This window comes from Macrobrachium nipponense, chromosome 5 (assembly GCF_015104395.2).
Source record: "Macrobrachium nipponense isolate FS-2020 chromosome 5, ASM1510439v2, whole genome shotgun sequence".
Classification (NCBI taxonomy): Eukaryota; Metazoa; Arthropoda; class Malacostraca; order Decapoda; family Palaemonidae; genus Macrobrachium; species Macrobrachium nipponense.
This window is the reverse complement of record NC_061107.1, coordinates 75,791,116-75,817,540: the sequence shown is the minus strand read 5'-3', so window position 1 is coordinate 75,817,540 and position 26,425 is coordinate 75,791,116. Positions and strand designations below refer to the sequence as shown.

Sequence of the window (26,425 nt, the reverse complement as noted above, 5' to 3'; positions counted from 1 at the left end):
GCTTAAATTTAGCAGTCCGTACTATATTTCTTGCCAATATTTTCTCCATAGCGAATAAAGGTATAACATAAAAATATACCATTCCTATTATACTTAAAGTCATTTGTAACATAACTACGATAATGGTTTACTATCGTACGATGGCTGAAATGCAAGCATAACAGCTGCTGTTACCAGATTCTGTTGTTCGTACCAAAAAACTGTTTCCATTCAGTTGTTTATGGCTGTAGTACACGTTTAAGCAACGATTATAACGTTACTAACGATACTTTTATCATTCTCATTTACTTTTTAAACTTATTTAACTAGAAGGTATAAAAAATACAGAGATGGAGGAAGAGGTTAGGAAGAAGAGAAGATGACATCAATTGAAATGAAAATTGACATCATTAAGTGTTCTTTTCCTTCTCTCTAGGCCAAGGTTTACCTGCACGTTCATTGAATCTGGCATTAAAAATTTGTAGAATTACTGCAGACCATAGTAAAGGATTAGGCAAATGCAATTCCACATTTTTATTAAACAGTTATTACATATAGGATAAAATACCTGGCCGTGACACTGACTAAGGCGTCATTAACTAGCCTAGGGCACTACTGTATAAGGTGAATTGTGGTGACCATAGACTTTTGAATTTCGGTTACTATCAAACCCCCAGGAAACGTAACCCCTGCCAATAACCGGGGGTTGCCTGTACAGTTTGATTTTTGAAGTATGAAATCTGTTAGTGGTATTGTTCAATGAGCTGTCTGTATGTATAATCATGATATTGTTAAACTACAATAAAGTTTTGTACATACTTACCTGGCAGATATATACTTAGCTATAGTCTCCGACGTTCCCGACAGAATTTCAAATCTCGCGGCACACGCGACAGGTAGGTCAGGTGGTCTACCTTACCTGCCGCTGGGTGGCGGGTGTATGAACTAATCCCCCTCTCCTGCCAGATTTTCTCTTCCACCTGTCTCCTGAGGGGAGGCTGGGTGGGCCATTAGACGTATATATCTGCCAGGTAAGTATGTACAAAACTTTATTGTAGTTTAACAATATCATTTTTGTACATGAACTTCTCTGCCAGATATATACTTAGCTGATTGGCTAGGAGAGATAGGAAACAACTGATGTTGTAGGATACAAATAACCTTGGTTCTTACCTGTTCAGGCAGAAGACTTCATTGATACTGTCTCTGAGTCTGCATTGCCTGGAGAGCTACAGCTAGGACGTGACCTGATGCTGAAAGACTCTTGGATCTACCACTGGGATATCTGATCCCTTTGTGTGGTAGAATCCAAGTCGGATCCTGTTAAAGGGAACTCGTCCGCTAGCTTAACAGGTCCTAACCACTACTACTGCAAGGAGCCACACTCATCAGACCACCTATAGTCGATTCATTTAAGGTAGATTCTTGCGCCTACGAGACGTTTGTTTGGCGGCCTCTGATTGGCTGGTACCGGGAGGCAGACTGCTCGCTCAGTGGGTCATATTTTCGTTTGTAGCTTAGAAAACTAGCAATATGTTTACATTTCTTCATTTATCTCACGTTTTACAAAAGATAGGAAAGTTTTGGTCATACCAAAGGATTCAGTATTAAATGTACAATTAATTAATCTTTTCCTGAAATCAATAAGTTAAAATACAAAGGAATTACAACGAGTAGAAGTGAAGGGAGAAACATTTCATTCTTTATACCTGTTTTTATTCATCATCGGATTTTGCATAATTCATGAGATCAAAATAAAATGAAATCTTGTGTTTTAAAACAATAAATTCACCCTGAATACGCTGGTGCTTTCAGATTTTAGATGCGTGTAATATGTAAAGAGAAAATGAAGAATATGTCTTATTATGTTGCATCCGTGCTTGACTCGGTTTGACAGTAGTGCCGAGAGACGCAAGATACCGTGGGGCTAGTCCTCTCAGCTAGAGCCGTTGGCGTGTTGGCAGTTGCCAATTGGCGATATGAGAAGTTTGCAGTTTCGAGTGTATGTATTTACCGAATTATAAATGCATAGAATTCCCATTATGACTTTCGAACATTTTTACTCAAATATTATATATGTCCGTATTTCTGGACATAGCTGATAAAAGAAAAGTAAATAATCAGATGAATGCATCTGGGTGTTGGCTTCAATTTAGTCTAAGTGAGAAATGTACATGCTTTATGAGGCTCACTGATAAATAACAGAACTTGTTTCTCTGGCCAACCAAACATCAAAAGCTTATGGTTTTCATATGTTCACTCAATAAACAAAAGTACAAATGTTTATTTCTTACCATAAAATTTGTTGACGATGTAACGAATATAATATACTGTCTTTTTCAGAATTGCTTGAGTTACTCTTAGACCAGAATGTTTATCTCCTTTATATACATGTTACACTTGACAACATGTCTACAACAATGTTTAGGAAAAATTTGCTTAGTTTTCTCCTGAGGTAGTTGATTATTCTTGAATCACTTAATTCATACCTGAGTTAGAATAGCTCCCGTACCGTTCCCACAGCCCTGCATAATTGTATATATATAGTACATGTAGGATAATGAGACTAATCAGAAGACTGTTATATCTTCATCTTTTTAAACAAAAGGAATGGAAATTCATGCAGATATATTATGTCATAAACACAAAAGAAAGTCATACACAATAGGCTTACATTGGTATGTCATTAGGCTATCGATATAAACAAAAAGAAATTAAAATTTTACAAATTTTCTTACGTCATCATTATTGTTTATTGCTCCACTGAGATTATTATTTCATATCACTCAATTAAGTCTCTGATATCTCTTTCGTTTGAAAATATATTCATATAAGAAAATTAGAAACAATATGTTGAAACCAACCTCATTAAAACTAAGGATGAGCTGAAGAGTGCGAAGTAGGTCCGTAGGTTTCAAATTCATTCCTGAACTGAATTTCCCGCCCGCGGCCAACGATACCAGATGCATCCATCTGATTATTTACTTTTTTTTTTATCAGATATGTCCAGGAATACGGACATATATGATATTTGAGTAAAAATGTTCAAAAGTCATAATGGGAATTCTATGCATTTATTTATAGAAAATGTAATGACATAATAATTCGGTAAATACATACACTCGAAACTGCAAACTTCTCATATCGCCAATTGGCAACTGCCAACACGCCAACGGCTCTAGCTGAGAGGACCAGACCCAACGATGTGTCTCTCGGCACTATTGTCAAACTGAGTCAAGCACGAATGTAACATAATAAGACATATTCTTCATTTTCTCTTTACATATTACACGCATCTAAAATCTGAAAGCACCATCGTATTCAGGGTGATTTTATTGTTTAATAACACAGGATTTTATTTTATCTTGATCTCATGAATTATGCAAAATCCGATGATGAATAAAAACATGTATAAAGAATGAAATGTTTCTCCCTTCACTTCTACTCGTTGTAAATTCCTTTGTATTTTAACTTATTGATTTCAGGAAAAGAATATTTAATTGTACATTTAATACCGAATCCTTTGGTATGACCAAAACTTTCCTATCTTTTGTAAAACGTGAGATAAATGAAGAAATGTAAACATATTGCTAGTTTTCTAAGCTGCAAACGAAAATATGACCCACTGAGCGAGCAGTCTGCCTCCTGCTACCAGCCAATCAGAGGCCGCCAAACAAACGTCTCGTAGGCGCAAGAATCTACCTTAAATGAATCGACTATAATCAGATACTAAAGGTTAGTACTACGACCTAAAGAGATGCCTTCATGCATCCTCTTTGTAAGGCACAACAAAAACAAACACAAGACATAAGGGAAAAAATATATACTACTAAAAAGGATGAGTTCCAGCTCCCTGCCCCAGCACCGAATCCGCCGATACGTACGGGCCCAAGGCGAAGCATTTTTCGTAAGTGATTCTCACATCACGTAAGTAGTGGTCTGCGAAAACCGACTGACATCTCCAGAAAGTTGTCTCCATCAGGTTCCGCACGGACATATTCTTGTTGAAAACAAGAGAAGTTGCTATGGCTCTTACTTCGTGGGCTTTCACTTTAAGAAGCCTAAAATGTTCTTCCTTGCAAGAACCGTGTGCTTCTTTGATGAGACTTCTTAAGAAGAAGGACAATGCGTTCTTCGACAAGGGACGAGTAGGATCCTTTACGGAACACCAAAGGACCTCTTGATTGGCTTTCAGTTGCTCTTGCTCTTTTCTTCTAAGGTAGTATTTTACCATTCTCACTGGGCAAAGAGTTCTCTCGGGTTCTTCTCCTACCAGAGAAGATAACCCACGAATCTCGAAGTTCCTGGGCCATGGATTTGATGGGTTTTCGTTCTTCGCAAGAAACCCAGGAAGGAAAGAGCAAATGAGTCCCCCCTCCTTAAAACCCACATTACCATCAATTGCTTGAAGCTCACTCACCCTTTTGGCGGAAGCTAGAGCCATCAAGAACAGAGTCTTCCTAGTAAGGTCTTTGAATGAGGCTGAATTAGGGGGTTCAAATCTAGAGGACCCAAGGAATTGAAGGACCACATCTAAATTCCAGCTAGGCATCTTAGGAGACTGTATTTTCACAGTATCAAAAGACCTAATAAGGTCATGCAGGTCCTTATCCTCCGATAAATTGAGGCCTCTGTGTCTAAAGACAGTCACCAACATACTGCGATAACCTTTAATCGTTGAAACGACTAGACCACATTCTTGTCTCAGGAATAAAAAGAAGTCCGCAATCTGGGTCACAGAGGTACTGGAAGAGGAAACGTTATTTCTCTTGCACCATCTTCTGAAGACATCCCACTTCGACTGGTACACTCGTAAGGTGGAAGACCTCCTAGCTCTAGCGATTGCCTTAGCAGCTGTTAACGAAAAGCCTTTCGCTCTGACCAGTTTCTGGACAGTCTGAAGCCAGTCAGACTGAGAGCAGGGAGGTTTTTGTGGTACCTGTCGAAGTGGGGCTGTCTGAGTAGATCACTCCTTAGAGGAAGCGATCTTGGAAGATCCACCAGCCATTCCAGCACCTCTGTGAACCATTCTTGTGCTGGCCAAAAGGGAGCTATCAATGTCATCCTCGTGGAATCTGACTCTGCGAACTTTTTTAAAGTTAACCCCAGAATCTTGAAGGGGGGAAAGGCGTATACGTAGAGTCCTTTCCAATCGAGTAGAAGAGCGTCTATCCCTATTGCCCCTGGATCCGAGATGGGCGAGCAATAAAGATCCAGTCTTTTGTTCTTTGAAGTTGCAAACAGGTCTAAGTGAGGCCTGCCCCACAACTTCCAAAGGCTCTGGCATACGTCTTGGTGCAGAGTCCACTCTGTGGGAAGGACCTGATCTTTCCTGCTGAGGAGATCTGCCCTTACATTCCTCTCTCCCTGTACGAATCTGGTGAGAAGTTTGATTTTCCTTTCTTCTGCCCACAGAAGAAGATCTCTTGCTGTTTCATACAGAGAGAAGGAATGCGTCCCCCCGTTTCCTGATGTATGCCAGAGCCGTGGTGTTGTCCGAGTTTATCTGCACAATTGCTCCTGTTACATCGGACTCTAATTCTTTCAGAGCCAGCCACACGGCCATTAGTTCCTTCCTGTTGATGTGCCAGGAAAACTGGTCCCCCATCCAGGTTCCTGACACCTTCTTGGTTCCCAGAGTCGCCCCCCAACCTGTTTCCGACGCATCGGAGAACAACACCAGGTTGGGGTTCTGGGATTGAAGAGACAGTCCCTGCGAGAACTTGTTGGGATCTGCCACCATGTTAAATCCTTCTTGATTTGATGCGAAATGGACAGGGAGAACGTCAAATACTGAGAAGGACGACTCCAATTCCGATGAAGAAAGAATTGGAGCGGTCTCAGGTGCAACCTTCCTAGGGAAACAAATTGCTCCAGTGAGGAGAGCGTCCCCAGCAGACTCATCCACTCCCTCACTGTGCATACTTCTTTCCCTAAGAAGGTTGTTACTTTCTCGAGTCCCCGGGCTATCCTTTCCTGAGACGGAAAAGCCCGAAAACTCCAAGAGTTCATCTGGATCCCCAGATAAACACACTCTTGAGCGGGAATCAAACTTGACTTCTGTAGATTGACCAGGAGTCCTAAAGAATACGTCAAATCCAGGGTTTTCTTCAAGTCCTTCAGACAACGATCTCTGGAATTGGCCCTTATAAGCCAATCATCGAGGTACAGCGATATCCTCACCCCTTCTAGATGAAGCCATTGTGCTACATTTTTTATGATGGCCGTAAAGACTTGGGGGGCCGTCGAGAGGCCAAAGCACAAGGCCCTGAATTGGAAAATTCTCCCCCCCCATCATGAATCTGAGAAACTTCCTCGAGGAAGGATGGATTGGTACGTGGAAGTAAGCGTCCTGTAAGTCCAAGGACACCATCCAGTCCCCTGGATGGAGTGCTGCTAGCACCGAAGCAGTGGTCTCCATCGTTAACTTCTTCTTTTCTACGAAGAAGTTCAGGGCGCTTACGTCCAACACCGGTCTCCATCCCCCTGAGGATTTCGGAACTAGGAAAAGGCGGTTGTAAAAGCCTGCAGAATGTTGATCTGCCACTAGTTCGATCGCCTCCTTTTCCAGCATCTGATCTACTGCTAGTTGGAGGGCCTGATTCATGATGGGGTCCCTGTATCTGGCCGTCAACTCCCTCGGGGTAGTCGTCAAGGGAGGCATCGAAGAGAACGGGATGAGGTACCCCTTCCTCACTATTGAAAGGGTCCAGGAATCTGCGCCTTTCTGGGCCCAGACTTCTGCAAACTGTAAAAGCCTGACGCCTACAATTGTCTGAAGGACTCGAGTCTTACTTGGGAGGTTTGACTGACTTCGCAAAAGTCCTCCCTCTTCTATTTGGTTTACGACCTCTGAACGAAGTGGATCTAGAGGTAGAAGCCCCTCGAAAGGGTTCCTGAGAGGTCGACTTCGCTTTCTTCGTCTTAGTCGGGAAGGAAGGACGAGGCTTCCTTGCAGACTGTGCTAGAAGGTCCTGCGTAGCTTTGGCAGAGAGAGCCTTCGATATATCTTGAATATGATATTGTTATGATACAATAAAGTTTGTTCATACTTACCTGGCAGATATATATATAGCTGTATTCTCCGAAGCCCGACAGAATTTCAAAACTCCCGGCACACGCAGTGGTCGGCCAGGTGGTTAGTACCCATTCCCGCCGCTGGGAGGCGGGTGTCAGGAACCATTCCCATCTTCTATTCAGATTTTCTAATGCCACTGTCCCCGAGGGGAGGTTGGGCGGGTACTTGATTATATATATTGTCCAGGTAAGTATGAACAAACTTTATTGTATCAGAACAATATCATTTTGTTCATGACACTTACCTGTCAGATATATATATAGCTGATTCCCACCATTGGAGGTGGGGAGGGACAGAATAAAAGGATTTTGGGAAACATTTCACATGCAGATGATAGACATCTTGGTTCCTTACCTGTTAGCATAGCTGACTTCGTGATTACTGTCACCCAAGTCTGCTTTTGCTTTACTAGAGTCTCCAGCAAGGACGTGACCTGTATAGCTGGTGAGTTCTAGATGATCTGACAACGGGGGCGTGACCACAATGTGTCTAGACCATATTGACCATACCATGAGGGCTAAGAAGTAAAATAAATATCACCACCTGACCAACTTAGCCAAAGTTAAGGTGTTTTAACTAAGGCTTAAGAGTTAAGAAGTCCGCCATTGGCGGCGACTCAACAAATAAAATTAAGAGCTCTTCCTAACCATTTTCTACAGGATAGGATGAGTGGTACTTCTTGCCCCCAAGATTGTGTCTGCGGACACGTATGGCCCTAGCGAGCAGCAGATCTCATATGACGTCTTCACATCTCTCAGGGAGTGTGAAGCAAACAGAGTTGCTTCGCTAAAACGCGGTACTCAGGATGTAACTGAGTGCCATGCTCTGTTGAAATGCTTCCGAGGCCGCGCCCTCACCTCGTGAGCATTTACTCTAAAAGGTTTCAAATCTTTGTTTAAACATGACGAATGAGCCTCGGTAGAAAGACTCCTTAAAAAAAAATAACGCCAGGGCGTTCTTCGACATGGGCAAGTCTGGTCTTTTTACGGAACACCGCAGATTGTCCGAATGACCTCGACTTTCTTTAGTTTTATCAAGATAAAACTTGAGAGCCCCGACAGGGCACAGGACTCTCTGTGGCTCTTGCCCAATAATTTGTGCCATCCCCTTGATCTCCAGGCCTCTGGGCCAAGGGTTCTTAGCAAGAACGGAAGGCTTAGAGGACACCGAATTATGTCCTCTAAAGCCAAAACCTCAAATGATGGCTAAAACCTCACTAACCCTCTTTGCCGTAGCTAGAGTGGTTAGAAAATTAGCCTTTCTGGTCACGTGTATTAAGTTTACAGAAAGGAGAGGTTCGAAATGCTTTGACATCAGGAACTTCAGACTACGTCTAAGTTCCATGCCGGAAGCTTCCATCTAGACCATTTCAAGATTTCCGCAGATCTCAAAGATCGTGAAGGGCTTTGTTGTTTGACAGATCCGAATCTCTGAGCCTAGAGGCCGTCAACAACATATTTCCATATTCTACAATCGTTGGGACTGTTTAGCTTATCCCATACTTCAGACGGAAAGGGAAGAAGACGGTAAAGTAATTCACAGAGGTGGAGGTGTAGGAACAGTCATTCTTCCTGCACTATCTCCAGAATCGGCCCACTCCGATTGGTACACTGCAAAATATGCAGCACTGCTTGCTTTGGCAATGAGACTTGTATTAATCTTGAAGATCCTCTCGCTTCTCAACAGTCTGAACGCATCCAGACTCAGAGCGGAGAGGTTTTTAGGTACCTCTCGAAGTGAGGCTGTTAGAGTAGACCGATTCTCTCGGGAAGGGTCCTTGGAAAGTGCTCTCTGAAGGACGTGACCTCTGTGAACCCAGCTCTCGAAGGCCAACATGGGCGATCAGCGTCTTTCTCGCTCCCTCTGACGCCAGCAATTATCTTATCATATTTCCTAAGCTTTTGAATAGGGGAAAAGAGACTAACCAACTATCCCCATTCCATACTATATGATGGCGTCTATTGCTATTGCTAACCGCTCTCGGATCGAGGAATAATTGGAGCAACGTAGAGGAAGCTTCTTCGTCTTCAATATTGCGAAGAAATCTACGAAAGGACGTCTCCAAAGTCTCCACAACTCTCGACATACTTCTAAGCGAGGATTACTCAGACGTCAGTAGTTGCTGCCGTCGATCGAGAGATCGCACGGACGTGCAATAGTGTAACGAACCTCTTGAGGATAGTTACGTTCCGTGCCTATGTCGATAACCATCTCTCTCTTCTTGGGATATGAGAGAGCTGCGAAATTATCTGAGATGATTTTGTACAAATCGACCAAAAAACTCACTCTTCGAGGAACTGGAGAGCCAACCAAATTGCTTCCAATTCTCTTAGATTATGTGCCAGAGACCTCTGTACCTCTGTCCGGATGCCTGGCACCCTCTCGGTATCAACCTGAGGTGATCGTCAACCCATTGAGAGATGTTTAGAATTATTTCTAGATATTTGATGTTATTTCAGTTCTCCTGTAGGAAAAACTGTAGAGGTCTGAATTGCAGTCTATTCAGGGAAACAAGCTTCTCCAGCGAGGAAATGGTCCCCAGCAGACTCATCCATTCCCTCACTAAGCATGCTTCCTTCCCTAATAAGGCTGCGCTTTGCATAAGCAGGAGAGCATTATTATAGTGCTATGCCGTGGTAGACTCGTACAGAATTCTGTTACAGTGCGGTAAGCAGCGCTGAACAGGTCTAAGAGATATCTCTGTTGAAAATTTCTTAGCAAAAGGAAGTCGTATTTATTCATGATTACTAGAAATCCCCTCAACCCGAGGCGAAAGTCATGATTGTATGGCAGAGATACGGTTCGTCAATCAATCCCGCGGGAGAGACGTAAACGACCGAGCATAACAGCGAGCTACCTGATACTGAGTTGGTGACACTGTGACAGTTACACGCAGCAGGCAGCAGCTTATGTTCACCTTCTCGCAGTCTTATGCCGAGCTGCCAGCTATTCTATTTATCTAAGGAATAGATTTTCCATTATTTGAACAGAAACTCTCAAGTTGGCATATTTAAGCGAAACAGAATTCGCTAAATACAGAAGCTGATTTTGTGTTGTCGTAACATTACGCTTAATTAACCAAATGTTATATCGGAAACTCCTGGAAAGTTGCCTGGAGTACCGATTAAATATACTGCGTCATCCACAATGACAGCAACCTCTAGTCTCGCACTATTCTGCCTTAGTTACCAGCTACTCTCTTCTACGAAAGAATAGGTTTGTTACTATTATCGATCAGAAGGAAATTTTCAAGCAGGCATATTTAAGCGAAACATAATTCGCTAGATGCAGACGCTGAGTTAGTGTTGTCCTTACAGCGGAAACTCCTGGAAGTTTGCAGGAAGGACCGATTAAATACACTTACAATAACCGTCTTTTCGGTTGCCATCTGTAGAGGTAACCATGATATGCGTATATGACTTGAACCCTACATTAGTAATATGACGCAAAGATAAAATACGTAAGTATTGTAGTCACTTGAACATCTAATTCTCTACTACATTCTTTCCTCGACGAGGAAGAGAGAGAGAATGGAAATCGACTGTCTTTCGTTTTGTTCTCTTTGCCAAGAGAACGAATTAACATTATTCGAATGGAGATCAAGTGAGAACCGAGGATCGAAAAAGACAGTTCAAGCTTCTTATGATATTGGACATAAGACTTCATGGACGTAGTCTACAAGTTTTTTTCCTGGATGAGCCTCTGACTAATGAATGAGAGCTCTTTCGAATTTTGTTAATGAGAGCTTATCCGCTTAAGCGATAAAATGTTATTAAGATCTTTGTCAATGAGAACTAACCCTTTTACATGACAGAAAGTAATCCAGGAATTCGAGCATATAGTTTTCCCGATTCCCGCAGAAATCGAGGAAGGGTCAGGATTCCTAATCAGAGACTGGGCTTACGACAGGTAGGACCTTAATGTTCCCCTTCGGCAGCGCAGTCCCGAAAGCAGACGAGGCGTTTTATGACACCGAAATCTGCTTACAGTTTTTCTGGAATTCATCAAGTCATGGATTCTATTGAACGCTCCCTTCGTAGAAAGCAAAGTAGACATCTTGACGAGACCAAACTCCTTCCTCTTCTTCGAAGACGCCCTCTTGAAGACCGTTCTTGCAGGAATCCTGGCGAACGTCTTGATGCGTAGGACGCCTAACGTTCTGAAGAACGTCCTGGTAAGTGCTCTGCTGAGCGACATGACGTGTAGGATGCCGAACGTTTTCAAAAGCGTCCTCGCTAGCGTCCTGGCGAGCGTCCAGATGTGTAAGACATCGAGCGTCTTCCAAAAAGTTTATCAATGTTTATGACGTCGAGCGTCTTCCAGAACGCTCTGATGAGCGTCTCTTCGTGTAGGACGTCGTCGAGCATTACTGCAAAAGCTTGCCGCAGGTCTAAGTCGTCAACGATAGGACGTTGAGCGTCTTCAAGAGACGTCCTCGCGAGTGTCTTACCGAGCGTATTGGTGCATAGAACACCAAGGGTTCTGAACGGCATCTCAGAGAGGATCTTGTCGAGCGCCCTGATGCATGAAAAGGCCATAAGACTTGACCATACCGTAGACTTAAAGTGAATTCTCTACTACATTCATCTTCTCACTAAGCATGTACTCTAATAAGCCATGCTTTCGTAAGCATGAGAGCATTATATAATATATAGTGTTCTGCTGCGTTAGATTCCTTTAATAATGTTACCTACGGTAATCAGCATTGAAAGGCTGTAATATCTTTCTTATTGAAAGCTTCTTAGCAAAAGGCAGACAATATTTTATTTATGTTTGCTTAACTATCCCCTCAATCCGAGGCTAAGACCGCGATTGTAGGGGAGAGATACGGTTAGTCACTCCATCCCGCAGGACCGACCTCTCATGACTGAGAAATAGATGGTTACTGCGTTGGTCTAAGCGATAGCAGCCTCCGTTAGCTGTCTGGCCTTACTCTTCCAGAGTTGCCAGCTACTCCATTCAATAAAGGAATCTTATAAAATTATTATCGAACTTCAGGAAGTTCTTATTAATGTATATTTAAGCGAAACAAGACTTCGATAAATCTAGAAGCTAATTAGGTATTGTCATAACAATCCCTTTAAGCGTAGTCCTTCCTAGGAAAGTCCTGTAAGGATACTGGTAATAGAGTTGCACAGCAAAGAAGTAACTACGGTATGTGCTTATGATTTGACCGTATCGTATTATCATACAGCAGATACTCTACTACCTTCTTTCCCTGCCGAGGCAGATAGAGAAAGGAAAAACTTTACTATCTTCGTTCTTTTCGTTAATAGAACGATAGAAAGAGTATATATATCTCCTTAAGGAAGGAAGTTAATCCAGGAACTCTTTAAATCTTCGTAATTTCCTCATAAATCGCGGAAGAGACAGATTTCCTGTTCATCTCTAGGGGTTTACGGAAGGAAGTAGATATTTCCTATCCACCATCATACCCAAACGTCGATAAGATTCTTATTAAGAAACCAAGGTTTCTCCTGAACGTCTTGGTAAAAACTTCGACATGACTGTTGCTTATCAAATACGGAGGCGTCCCGAAAAGCGTCCTCAACAGCGTCCTGTCTTCAAGGGGAGTGCCGCTCATGAAGCGTGCTAATCATAAGCCGATGTACGGTGATCGTCGTCCGGACGAGTATTATGGACGTTCGCAACTCCTGACAAAGACGGCGGCCGCCTGTGCGACATCTTGCGTCTCTGTCACGCTCATCGACACTTCCAGAAACGCACTCAAAAGGACGCCTGTGCGTTCTTGGGTGCGAGGATGTAGAAAGCGACGAGCAAGGAAAAGGAGAAGAAGACTGCCTGACTTGACAGACAGACAGCCTCAAATCCTTCCTTCAGTAAATGTGTTTTGCCCTTCTTTTGGCGAAAACGAAGCCAACCGAGAAGGGCTGATCCTGTGAGAAGACGAGGGTTTGCCTTCTTCCTTTTCACCGTAACAATGATAAGGCGATCTGGGCGCTTAACAGTGTTCTTCCTATTTCCTTCTTCTTTCTCCCATGCGTTGGAAAGTCGTCCAATTGTTAAGGCGGCGATTACAATCGCATGACAATAGAGAGAGAGGACGTGAAGCGTCCTCCTCAATAAGCTTCTATTTAAAAGGGCGCGAGTCCTTCCGAGAGCTCCAACCCCTGTACGATCTCTTTTAATAGGGAGAGAAACATCCTTCCTTCTACGGGATCTCGATGCTAAGGAGTCCGCCAGGGCCGAGATCTGAGCTTGTAGGCCCGCCAGCACTCAAGTCGGTGAGTCAACAGGATCTTCTTCCGAAGCAAACTCAGAGCGAGGAGCAGGAGAAGAAGGGCGATCACAGGATCTCCTAGGCTTCTTTGCTTGCAAGGAAGCTACTTCAGAAAAGTCTTCTGGGCTGGACGCTAAAGTACTGAAGGGAGCCTCCAAAGCCCTCTTCAACGGGCGTGAAGCCTCCTTAGAGTTCCAACCACGTTTCGGAGAAGGCGAGGAAGACGACGAGAAACACTGGCGAAGTATCTCCTTCTTCTTACGATCCAAGGCAGCCTGGGAGCGAACTTCAGGATCTGCCGAGGGGACGCCTGACCGGTGGGGGCTCTCCCTAGCCCTCCTGCGGCTTTCGACTTTCTTCCTCCACTGGAACTGGGAGTCTGGAAGAGGTCTAGGCCTGGAGGCACTAAGGAGCCGGTCAGACGCACCCCCCACATCACTGGGGACACTGCACTTATCATCACTGACACTCTTGCCTTGATCAGTTCGAAGAGTCTTGTCTTCCTTAGAACGCAAGGAAGCCTTTGAGCCCGCCGCCTCCGAAGATGAATCTACGACTTCGGCGCGGGGAGCAGGGGCCGAGACCTGGGAGGAAGGTTCTAAAACTACATTAATGTTAGTTTTGTTCTCACTCACTCTCGACCTGCTCGAACTCCTAGAAGAAGCCTTACGCACCCTATCTCTTTCAAGTTTTCTAATATAAGAAGAAAGAGCCTTATATTCATCTTCGTTCAAAACCTCACATTCTTGACAAGGGTTACTAAACGAACATTCATTCCCCCTACATTTAACACAGATAGTGTGAGGGTCAACCGCAGCCTTCGGTAACCTCACCTTACATCCATCAGTCAAACATACTCTAAACAAAACCGGAGTTTTGGGAACAGAATCAAGATCAGACATTCTACAGGAAAATCCAGCGCAAAGTCAATAACGGTCCACAATAAGCGTATGCCAAGCCAAAATAGAGCGAATACGTCACCAAAAAGGTCCAAATCAATCTCCAGGCAAGCGAGAATCGAAGAATCTATCCGAAGGAAACGACAACAGTTGTTATCGTTTCAAGCGACAGAGAAAATCTGGCAGGAGAGGGGGATTGGTTCATACACCCGCCACCCAGCGGCAGGTAAGGTAGACCACCTGACCTACCTGTCGCGTGTGCCGCGAGATTTGAAATTCTGTCGGGAACGTCGGAGACTATAGCTAAGTATATATCTGGCAGGGAAGTTCATGTACAAAATATAGATGATGCTGAAACATTTACACACTTTGCTTAACACTAGATAGAGGGAGGATTAAGGAGACTGAATTTTTTTAGATAATCAAGAACACTATCAAATACATGATCTCCCAAAACTGGAGCTCAGTAAAAGGCCAAAAAAGGCAACTCAGACAATGGACAACTGAATAAGATTTGGGAATCAAATAACACTGAAATAGCATATGACTAAAAGAGTTTATCAGTCCATAATAAAGCTTCAAGACGACAGGATAGGGTAAGAAATTATACTACATAGTACATTAATACATAAGTGAAATTATGGAGATTCCCTATGTAGAGGAGATACTGATGAAAGATAAGATGATTTGGATTTGTCCTTCATATCACCTTAAACAAGACAGTATGTGATAAGTGTCCACAGGGCTCCTGTGAGCACCAGACAATTTGTGAGACCCACTTGGGAACTGTGAAATGAATGGAAATCTGTGGAAGCACAGGAAGGACAAAAGTGACAGAATTTCACAGAAGCCCTTTGTGTCGCACAGCTAGGAAGCAATGCTGATGTTGGGGATTATTACAACATAGGCACCTTATAAGACATATTTTCTCTTTAAAAAGATGATAGCTCAGTGCAATAACCATAAACGCTTCAGAAAGCATTGAACTATGCAATACATTTAACAATACAATAATATTACATAAATAGTGGACATACCCCTGCTTGATAAAGAGAAAATCAATCATAAAATTAGTAGTTTAAGATATTTCAGAATAGTACCAAACAAAACCTAACGGAATTGCTTTAGGATCAGCAGTTTTATTGGATGACTTTCATGACATCTTTTACCACAAGGAATCTGTGAATTCCAATGGCAACATTTTTCCATTTTATTAAATGATTCTCTAAAATTTAATCCATAAACAATTCTATAAAATAAGCAACTTTTCTTCAACAGTTTTATTAGATACTGAATATCCTTGTTCAAGAATGAAACATGCAAGAAAATTAAAATTACTACTATATATATGGTACTACCAAACTTTATAGACTACCTTAAGAAATAATTCCTAAGTGGCCTAAAATACTCAGTTCACGGCACTTACTCTAATGAAAATAATTTAAGTTTCAGCTTGTTAAAATAGGGCTTTGTATTTGTGTAAAAATTCCATTAAATATTTGAAGCCTGATTAATTTAAGCATAATTCATTCACATGATGCCGACATTTAAATATTCTCATATAATCATAACACTAATTTTAAGAGGATATTTACATTAAAGAGAGTTGTTATAAAAAATGTTGGTCATTCCTATAGAGAGATTACACTCAAAACAGATGAAGTATAAGAAATGCTAATAATAAAACATTCTGGAATATCAAACTTTCATGTACAACATACCATAGGAGTTCATAGGTTTGAAGAGAGTGGTTGCACAAAATAAGACATAGCTCTTATTCTACTAACAATTTCCAAGTGCTAAAATAAATACTGAAGAAAAACCATGCACATTCACATAACATTCAAAGCATTTTTACCAAAATATAAACAAGCACAACTTACCGCCAAGTCGGAGTAGGTAATATGGTGTTACAAGCATCATAATATGCTGCACCCAATAAATCTCCACCTCAAAAGGAAGCTGAAAGCATTTAGATTTATAGAATGATAGATATTATATCCATTCCACATAGGATCAAATTCATTTAAAACATGCATATATATATAGTCTTACTGCAAAGAGAAGCCACTTGTGAGCAAATAGTCAAGAATGTATTTTGATGTGAACTAATAGTTTAACATTCTGAGTCATGGTAACTTTCAAAGCGTAAAATCTCTTTGTGGTAATTATAGAGATTTTACATTTTTTTTGTAAAAACTACCCAATACACTACTATAAGCTTTAATTTATCTGACAAGCCAAAAAATTTTAAAAATGCCATCTGAATGGCAGATAACCAATAAGATGTGAGAGACAAGGAAATTATTTATTTTCCAGCCTATACAGTATCTGAATAAAGCAACTTACCCTTATTGGCCATGTTTTAGTAATTCTCAAATTAAGAAGAACATAAATACAGTTGAAAATAATTATTTCACTGGGTGGGCATTGGATCAATGCACCAACGAACATTTACTGCTAATTTCACAATTCTTTAACTTTACCAAAACTAACAGACAGAAAGGAAGTGAGAGGTCAGACTTCTGTAATTCCAGAACACAAAGAACCATAGTACTTACATACTGTAGGCTCTCAATTAACTACTTCACCCTTTTTATTATTAATGTCATTAGTGTAATCAGTCCTCCAATATCAAGCACTCTCTACCTAACTCTACCTGTATAACACTTGTAGTAACGATGAATCTCATCAAATTCAATTGGTCTCCTATAAAATAAGATTTCATCAGGTCATGTTAAATGAAGGATGATATCTGGAGCCAGACAGCCACAGATTTAGGATTCCAAGATAGAAACAGTTAAGGAAAAAACAAAGTACCAATGAAACAAACAACATAATGATCTTTTCCAGGCTCAAAGAAAACATGGAAAAGGCAGATACAGTACTGCATGCAGTACAAAAAATGGAATGATTGACCCCCTAAAATGAAAAATGCAAGAGTAAACTCCAGAGCACCAATAATGACATAATGAAATTTTAAAAATTTCTCATAAAAACTGAAATAGATACATTCAAATACACAAAGTGTGTAATGTTAATAACATGTCATAAGAGTAATATAATTTAATGAAACCATGCTGTAATAATTTCTTAATATGCAGATTATGCTAACAGATCAAGGGCTACTTAATCATCACAGCACATCAAAAAGCTCAAGTTTCAGTTAAACATGATTAATCTATAGAAAATGCGAGATTTACTGAATAACAAGAAATAAAGCCTTGACAATGATACTACATATTTCACAGAATATGACAGTTTGGCTGCGTTCATTTATATTCTTGTTCTAGGGACAAGGGATACAATAAATAAAGGTCATAATATTCAAGAAAAGAGGAAGTTGGAGAGTTCCTACGAATGCAGATAATTAATTGACAGCTCCTGGGACAAATTTAGCTAGCAGTGAATCGAGAATGTTGAGACCTCATTCCTATCATCAGTGACCAAATTTTTAAGTTCTCTCTAAGTCCAACTGGTAGGTCATTCCCAAGGCATACAGAACTGCTATAACAGGTTTAAAATAACACACTGCATTGTAATGTCATACCTGTGATGGCCATCCTAATCTTTTATCAGTCTACCATTCTATTGTAATTGTTCCATGGGAGTAACAATTACAAGCTTATGATACCCTTTTGACCACAGCATTTTTTTCAAGACAACATTAACAGAATAAGAAACCAGATTTGGCCTCATAATGAAAGGAAAGTTTTGGACTAAAAGGCCACTTCATAGATTCTTAAGTATAATTCCTACATTGTACTATACCAATCATTGTAGGCAGTAACATCCTTGTGGGAAGAAGCATAAAATAAAGTATATGTTGGATTTTAGAATTCTGAGTATGTTACTTGGATACTCTGCACTTTGACTTAAATGCTTTTTATTTCATAGTATTTCAAAACTTATCTAATACTGCCAGAAAAATATATACCATTCATGAGTATTCCCCTATTTACTATAATGGTGATATGCCTTACATACTCTAGATCATTCATTATACCATGGGCATTCTATAGCCCAAAGGTCACATGCACCCAGCAATATGCTAGTGTGCAGTCCTCAGTCATATTTTACTTTATATTAACATGAAATATAACTTTGTAAGAAAAAAAAATTCAGATTATGATTTTAGTAAAAAGAGTGCATTTATTACCTCTTATTTTCAGCAACGACTTCAATACATTTATTATACTAAAAAGAAAAGTAATTTCAACTAACCCTTAAACGCCTAAGGGGTATAATAAAAATTGTCTCCCGTATGCCGAGGGGGTCTCGGAGTGAGTGCCGAAGCGGAAAAAATATTTTTTTCAAAAAATCACAGCGCGCTTAGTTTTCAAAATTAAGAGTTCATTTTTGGCTCCTTATTTTGTCATTGCCTGAAGTTTAGTATGCAACCATCAGAAATGAAAAAAAACATATCATTATCATATATAAATAATGCAATATAGGATAGCGCGAAAACAAAATTTCATATATAATTGTATTCAAATCGCGCTGTGAGCAAAATGGTTGAAGCTAACGAGTTACTTTTTTTTTGTATTGTACACTAAATTGCAATCATTTTGGTATATAACACATTGTAAAACAATCAAAGCAACACAGAGAAAATATTATCACAAAATGATGCATGGATTTATAACGGAGAACATAAAAAAATGTTTTTCTTCTTCAAAAATTCACCATAAATCTAAATATTGTTCTAGAGACTTCCAATTTGTTTCAAAATGAAGATAAATGATTGAATATTACTATATACTGTAAGAGTTTTAGCTTACAATTGCAGCTTTTGACCATTTCGGATGAGTTAAAGTTGACCAAATGTCAAATTAAAAAAAAAAAAATGTATATGCTAATATTTCAAAAATGAGAAAAGCTACAACCTTCAATTATTATTTTTTGTATTCTACATAAAATTGCGCACATTTTCATATATAAAACTCTATGAAACGCCTAATATGAAATGGAGCAAATACTCCAAGAATGTGATGTACGCATTATGGAGATTTGCGGCGGAGAATACACGTGCGGAGGGAAGGAGTTTTTTTTTTTAATTCACCATACTTCAAAATATTGTGCTAGACTTCGAATTTGTTTCAAAATGAAGATACAGTGGACCCCCCGTATTTGCGTTCTCCAGATTCGCGGACTCACACATTCGCGGATTTCTCTCGGGAATGTTTCCCTGCATTATTCGCGGAAAATTCGCGCATTCGCGGTATTTTTCTATGATAAATATCCACAAATTCCTGTTTTTTTGATGAATTTCCTCATAAAATGCACTTTTTGTGATAAAACTATTAAAAAAACCATGTAGGAAAATTTTTAGTGGGTTTTTCTTGAGTTTTAACTAACAAAATAGGCTGTTTTTAGCATGTTTATAGGGGTTCCAAACATTCGCGGGTTCTAACTATTCACGGGGGGGGGTCTGGTACGCATCCCCCGCGAATACGGGGGGACCACTGTAAATGACTGAATATTACTAGACCGTAAGCGCTTTACCTTACAATTGCATTTTTCTACCATTTCGGTAGAGTCAAAGTTGACCAAACGTGGTTTTTTTTCTATTTATTGTGATTTATATGCAAATATTTCAAAAATGAGAAAAGCCACAACCATGGGTTGTTTTTAGTTGTATTCATGAAATTGCGCACATTTTCATATATAAAACTTTATGTAAAGGCTAATTTAAAATGGTGCAAACATTACGACAATTGCACGTATGATTTTTTCGGAAGAGTTACCGCACGGACGTAAGGAAAAAATTTTTTTTTTCATAAATTCACCATAAATCAAAATATTGTGCTAGAGACTTCCAATTTGTTGCAAAATGAAGGTAAATGATTGAATATTACTAGAATATAAGAGTTTTAGCTTACAATTGCGTTTTTCGACCATTTCGGTAGATCAAAGTTGACCGAAGGTTGAAATTTTGGCACTTATCGTTATTTATATGAAATATTTCAAAACTGATAAAAGCTACAACCATGGGTTGTTTTTAGTTGTATTGTGCTTGAAATTGTGCACATTTCAATATATAAAACTTTATGTAACGGCTAATTTAAAATGGTGCAAACATTACGACATTCGCACGTATGATTTTTTCGGAAGAGTTACCGCACGGACGTAAGTTTTTTTCATAAATTCACCATAAATCGAAATATTGTGCTAGAGACTTCCAATTTGTTGCAAAATGAAGGTAAATTATTGAATATTACTAAAATATAAGAGTTTAGTTTACAATTGCGTTTTTCAACCATTTCGGTAGAGTCAAAGTTGACCAAAGGTTGAAATTTTGGCACTTATCGTTATTTATATGAAAATATTTCAAAACTGGTAAAAGCTACAATCATGAGTATTTTTTGGTTGTATTCTACATGAAATTGCACACATTTTCATATATAATACTCCATGTAACGGCTAATCTAAAATGGTGCAAAAATTGTGTCAAAGTGACGAAATAATTTCTGAGATGTGTCACTGATACTTTTTAGTGCAATAAGAAATAAATTCGCGCTTGCGCGCCTGGGCAACGATTGTAAACAAAACAACGCCTTGATCCGTGAGCTCCCAGCATCCCCAAGGCACGTGATTGAAGATTTTTTGATTGGTAGGCCTATAAGTATTTTTCTGCGAATTTTTAAAAAAACTTTTCTATGTCGACGTAAATTACGTCCAATCAGCACCCAACAGACAATTTATCTCAATGTAAAATACGTCCAATAGGCGTTTAAGGGTTAAACAATCTTAAATATTTCCTTTTGTGAAAATTACAAACAAAAAAGTTTCTGCCACATCACCATGAGACTCCAGTCTACAACGAGAATCCTGTGCATCTATGAGCTTTCAAGATTTTCAGAAACTTCCACATCTAAAATATTTTTATTCAAGGTAGGTGTGGGAAACACCATGACTAGCTGAGAAACAAAGTGAGCAGTATTTGTTTTTCACTTTTTGTGCACTGACATGATAACTTAAAACTATTTAAGATATTGCCCTGAAAACTGCACTCTAGTTCTTGTAGCACTCTTATAGTAATATTTTTTTTCTAGAGATACTAAGAATATCAAATTATGTAGTAATTTTTAGCATTACTTTTTGAAAAAAATATATATAGGCAACCCCAATGTTACAGCGTTCTGAGTTTGTCGCTTCTCAAATATACAGGCAGTTCCCGGCTTACGACGTTCAAAGGTTATGATGCTTTTCAATTATATTCATCGAACATTATTTCCAGGTTTACAGCACATGTTCCAGGGTTACGACGCTTACAACACCAAACTGGCAGAAGAAATATGACTCCAAAAATGTAAAATAATCCATATTTGAAGGTTTTTTGATGAAAAATGCAATAAAAATGCAGTTTACATAGTTTTTAATACACACAAAGCATTAAAAGTAAGATTTTCTTAGGATTTTTTACGATTTTCCGGCTTACACCAATTTTCGGATTACGACGTGTCTCAAGAACGGAACCCCCGTCGTAAGCTGGGGACTGCCTGTAATTCATAAAAAAATCGGTTCTGGGTTTCAGTCGATTTTCTGAGGTTAAATTGTCGTCGTGCCACAACGAAACACTAAAAGTACATTCATGGAGGTTTTTGAAGGCACACCATATCAGAATACAAGTAAAATACTGTACAGTATACCCAAAGGATTAAAGGTAAGGCTTTCATCACTTTATTTCTCATTTTTATATGTATAATTTTCTTGCAACTTTCCGGGTTACAGCATGGCGTCAGAATGGAACCCCAACGTAACCCGGGAACTGCCTATATGTGTATACAGGCGGTCCCCGGGTTACGACGGTTCCGGCTTACGACGTTCCGAGGTTACGACGCTTTTTCTTAAATATTCAATGGAAAAATCCGTCCTGGGTTACGACGCTTGTTCCGAGGTTACGACGCTGACGCTTCCGACGCTCCGAGTTAACGACGCTTTTAAAAAACGCATACTATGATAAAAATCCTTTATAGTTTAGCACAGTATATTAATAAAAATAAGTTTCTGGTTAGATTACAACAAAAATTTTGAGATTATGATGATTTTCGACACTTTTTATGTTGTATTTTTCTATGTTTTTTAGTGACGCCTCATATGCGGAACTAGTTTCCGAGCGAATGAATACATACTAGTTTACATATAACATTCCAAAAGCGCAAATAATGAAAAAATCATTGCTTGTTTCCAGTAATAATAACAAAACGAAGTTTCTGGTTAGATTACAACGCAAATTCCAAGTATCCAAAGAGAGACATTATCCAGTAATTTGATCAGAGAGAGAGAGAGAGAGAGAGAGAGAGAGAGAGAGAGAGAGAGAGAGAGAGAGAGAGAGAGAGAGAGAGAGAGAGAGAGAGAGGCGTCTTCCGACGCTCCGAGTTAAGGACAGAGAAGTGTTCGTTTCGTTAAACGGCCTCTGACTCATGCCAGTAAATGTTTTGTTGATACTAATAATATAAGCCTATTTAAAGATACGTTTACTTTAATTAGTCTATATGATACGTAAATAGTAATCAACTGTTCTTGTAGCCCTCAATATTTGGCAAAATCGAAGTATCCAAAGAGAGACATTATCCAGTACGTAATTTGATCAGAGAGAGGAGGAGAGAGAGAGAGAGAGAGATGAGACGACGAGAGAGAGAGAGAAGAGAGAGAGAGAGAGAGAGAGAGAGAGAGAGAGAGAGACGCTTTGGCAACAATGGTCTCGGGGGTTTTTATAGCTTCCTTCTGCTTGATGATCGTGGATATTGTAGAAGGATTTCGACCATACTCGTTTGCCAAATCGACGATACGAACGCCACGTTCATGCTTTGCTATAATTTCATGTTTTGCTTCCATCGAAATCATTTTCTTGGGTTTTTTCTTATCACCTGCTTTGTCTTTAGCTTTGAGACCCATGGTTAATAATAAAATAGACAAAATAACACGAAAAATAGGCGCAAATACAACGAACTAAACAACGACGTGTTAACATGCAGCACCAACAAACAAACAGACTGAACGCCATTTATCGGTCGCCTATACAACTAACACTCATCGCAAAATCGTATCTCAAATATTTCGTTGTATATCAAAGCTTGTATTTTCGCAAATTTTCTGTTGTATCTCAAAACATTCGTATATTAGGGCAATCGTATGTCAAGTTTCCAATGTAATTTGATCAGAGAGAGAGAGAAGAGGAGACAGGGGGAGAGAGACGAGAGAGACGAGAGAGAGATAGAGAGAGAGGAGAGAAGGAGAGAAGAGAGAGAGAGAGAGAGAGAGAGAGAGAGAGAGAGGAGAGAGAGAGACGCTTTGGCAACAATGGTCTCGGGGATTGACTTAACGTTTATTTTCTGAACAGATAGGACAGAGAAGTGTTCGTTTCATTAAACGGCCTCTGACTCATGGCAGGAAATGTTTTGTTGATACTAATATATAAGCCTATTTAAAGATACATTTACTTTAATTAGTCTATATGATACGTAAATAGTAATCAGCTGTTCTTGTAGCCCTCAAGATTTTGCAAAATCACTCCAGGTTGTACATAAAACTTCAAGAATGTAGTGTCACCAGAGGATTACAATAGTTTTTACCTTCAAAAACCAGCATTCTTTTATGAAAATAACTCCAGGTTGTACATAAAACTACAGGAAACAACATGTAGTGTAACCAAAGGATTACAAGTAAGGTTTTTATAACTTTTTATTAGTTTAAGACATATTTCCAAGCGTCGTTCCGGCTTACGACGATTTTCGGCTTATGACGCGTCTCAAGAACGGAACCCCCGTCGTAACCCGGGGACTGCCTGTATTAGCAATTCTATTAGTGCAGTTTGGCATAATGCAGCCCTCACTTGCCAAAAGGTTACCCAAACCAGTTTTATTCCACAGCTGATATACTGCTGACAGAATATGAACATTATCTCAAGACCCATACATTCTAGAAATGGATAACTGATTTAGATCATCAGAAAAAGATTTCTTGTTTGGCCACCATTTTGCTTCAATGGGGAACTTGACCCCTATAATACAAGAGTCAAATCATCTGCAGATGGAGTTCTTTACTTAATATCTTCTGAAACAGTACTCAAGAAATAGTCTTCCTAGCAGTGCCATGGATGTTGTGGCTTCTATGTTAACTCTCTCTCAATTGTATTTTAATAGCCAAAAAAATTACCTGAATTCTCTCTCTATATATAAACTATATTTATTATGTCATGTGAAAGCTTTTTAAACTATCATAATTATGGTTTTCTTGTTACACTACAAGCTATACCCATAAAAAATAACAATACTGTAATGAGAACACTAAACTACACCACAACACTGAGGGATTACCAAACACTACACTACAACACACCACAGAGGGATTACCAGAAGTAGTAAGATATCTTCTAAGATAAGATTTTCAAATAGTGTAATAACAAAATGCCAAGATTCCCAGCTGGGCAGCACTGGTAAGATTGTATCACAAATGAGCAAGTTCCTGGAAGATGTGGCATCACAAAGATGTAACACTGACTGAGACCTCAGCAACTGAGATACATTGAGTATGTAAAAGCAAAAACAGGTACATTAGGTGATGGTCATAAAACACCAGTGCATAACAATTATTCTTGAGTGTGAAAAGGTCAAAATTATTTAACAATCATTGAAATGCCAAACTGTAGATTCAGTTTCCCAAAAGCCCTCATATGTATCATTTCATAATCTGTTTTACATAATTTGTCCTGTATAGTTAATTTTCACCTTTCTATTTCTTTCTCCATGCTAGTTTGGGAAGCCCTGCAAAACTGCTTTTTTTTTTCTCTCATAAAACTGTGAATGTTTGCAGGAGAAATCTGCCAGGAGGAATGAACTCTCCTCACAATTCATTGTTTAGCATTGCTGTTCTTAGCAATAATTATGCTTTTAATCTTTATAAACAAGGATGTATAAAAAAAGGGTTGGAATCAGGAAAAGGTTCTGTCCATCAGACATCTGCAATAATTTGCCTAACTGAAACCCTCAAGCTCGTATTATTCTGGTTTTCTGACTATGGTTGCAGCAGCTTGGCTAATAACAATATAAATATGATATTGTTAAACTACAATAAAGTTTTGTACATACTTACCTGGCAGATATATACTTAGCTATAGTCTCCGACGTTCCCGACAGAATTTCAAATCTCGCGGCACACGCGACAGGTAGGTCAGGTGGTCTACCTTACCCGCCGCTGGGTGGCGGATGTACGAACCACTCCCGTTAGCTTGTCAGATTTTTCTCTTCCACCTGTCTCCTGAGGGGAGGCTGGGTGGGCCATTAATCGTATATATCTGCCAGGTATGTACAAAACTTTATTGTAGTTTAACAATATCATTTTTGTACATGAACTTCCCTGACAGATATATACTTAGCTGATTGGCACCCTTGGTGGAGGGTAAGAGACAGCTAAATAATACAGGTAAGACGGGAAACAACTAATCTTGTAGGATATAAAAACCTTGGTTCTCACCTTTTCAGGATGAAGACTTCATAGATCCTATCTCTGAGTCTGCATTGCCTGGAGAGCTACAGCTAGGACGTGACCTGATGCTGAAAGACTCTCGGATCTACCACTGGGATATGTGATCCCCTATTGTGGTAGAATCCAAGTCGGATCCTGTTAGAGGGACCTTGTCCGCTTACCTAACAGATCCTTACCACTACCTCTGCAAGGAGCCAAAACCCACCAGACCACCTAACCAAAATACAAAGGGTTAATATTACGACAAAAAGAGGTGCCTCCTGCAACCTCTTTCAGACAACCAAAAAACAACAATATAAAATATAGGGTAACATATAAAAAATTACACAGGATAAGTTTCAGCTCCCTGCCCCAGCACCGAATCCGCCGATACGAAAGGACCCAAGGCGAAGCATTTATCATATGTGATTTTTTACATCACGTAGGTAGTGGTTTGCGAAAACCGATTGGCATCTCCAAAAAGTCGCCTCCATCAAGTTCCGCACAGACATATTTTTTCTGAATGCAAGCGAAGTTGCGATGGCTCTCACCTCGTGAGCTTTCACTTTCAGTAGTCTAAAATGTTCTTCCTTACAGGCAACATGTGCCTCTGTAATAAGGCTTCTCAGAAAAAAGGAAAGAGCACTCTTCGACATGGGCCGAGTGGGGTCCTTTACAGAGCACCAAAGCACATCTTGATTAGCCTTAAGTTGTTCCTTCCTCTTAAGGAAATACTTCATAATTCTCATAGGGCAAAGA

At 39.8% G+C, this 26,425-nt stretch overlaps 1 protein-coding gene across 1 annotated transcript in view; it reads right to left on the bottom strand.

Annotated features, from left to right (window-relative positions):
* Positions 1-26,425, bottom strand: part of LOC135215416 (transmembrane protein 164-like) — a 111,597-nt gene that overhangs the window by 32,725 nt on the left and 52,447 nt on the right. The window contains exon 5 of the mRNA XM_064250028.1: positions 16,081-16,159. Coding sequence (XP_064106098.1) covers positions 16,081-16,159 — 79 coding nt within the window. The remainder of the gene's footprint in view (positions 1-16,080; positions 16,160-26,425) is intronic.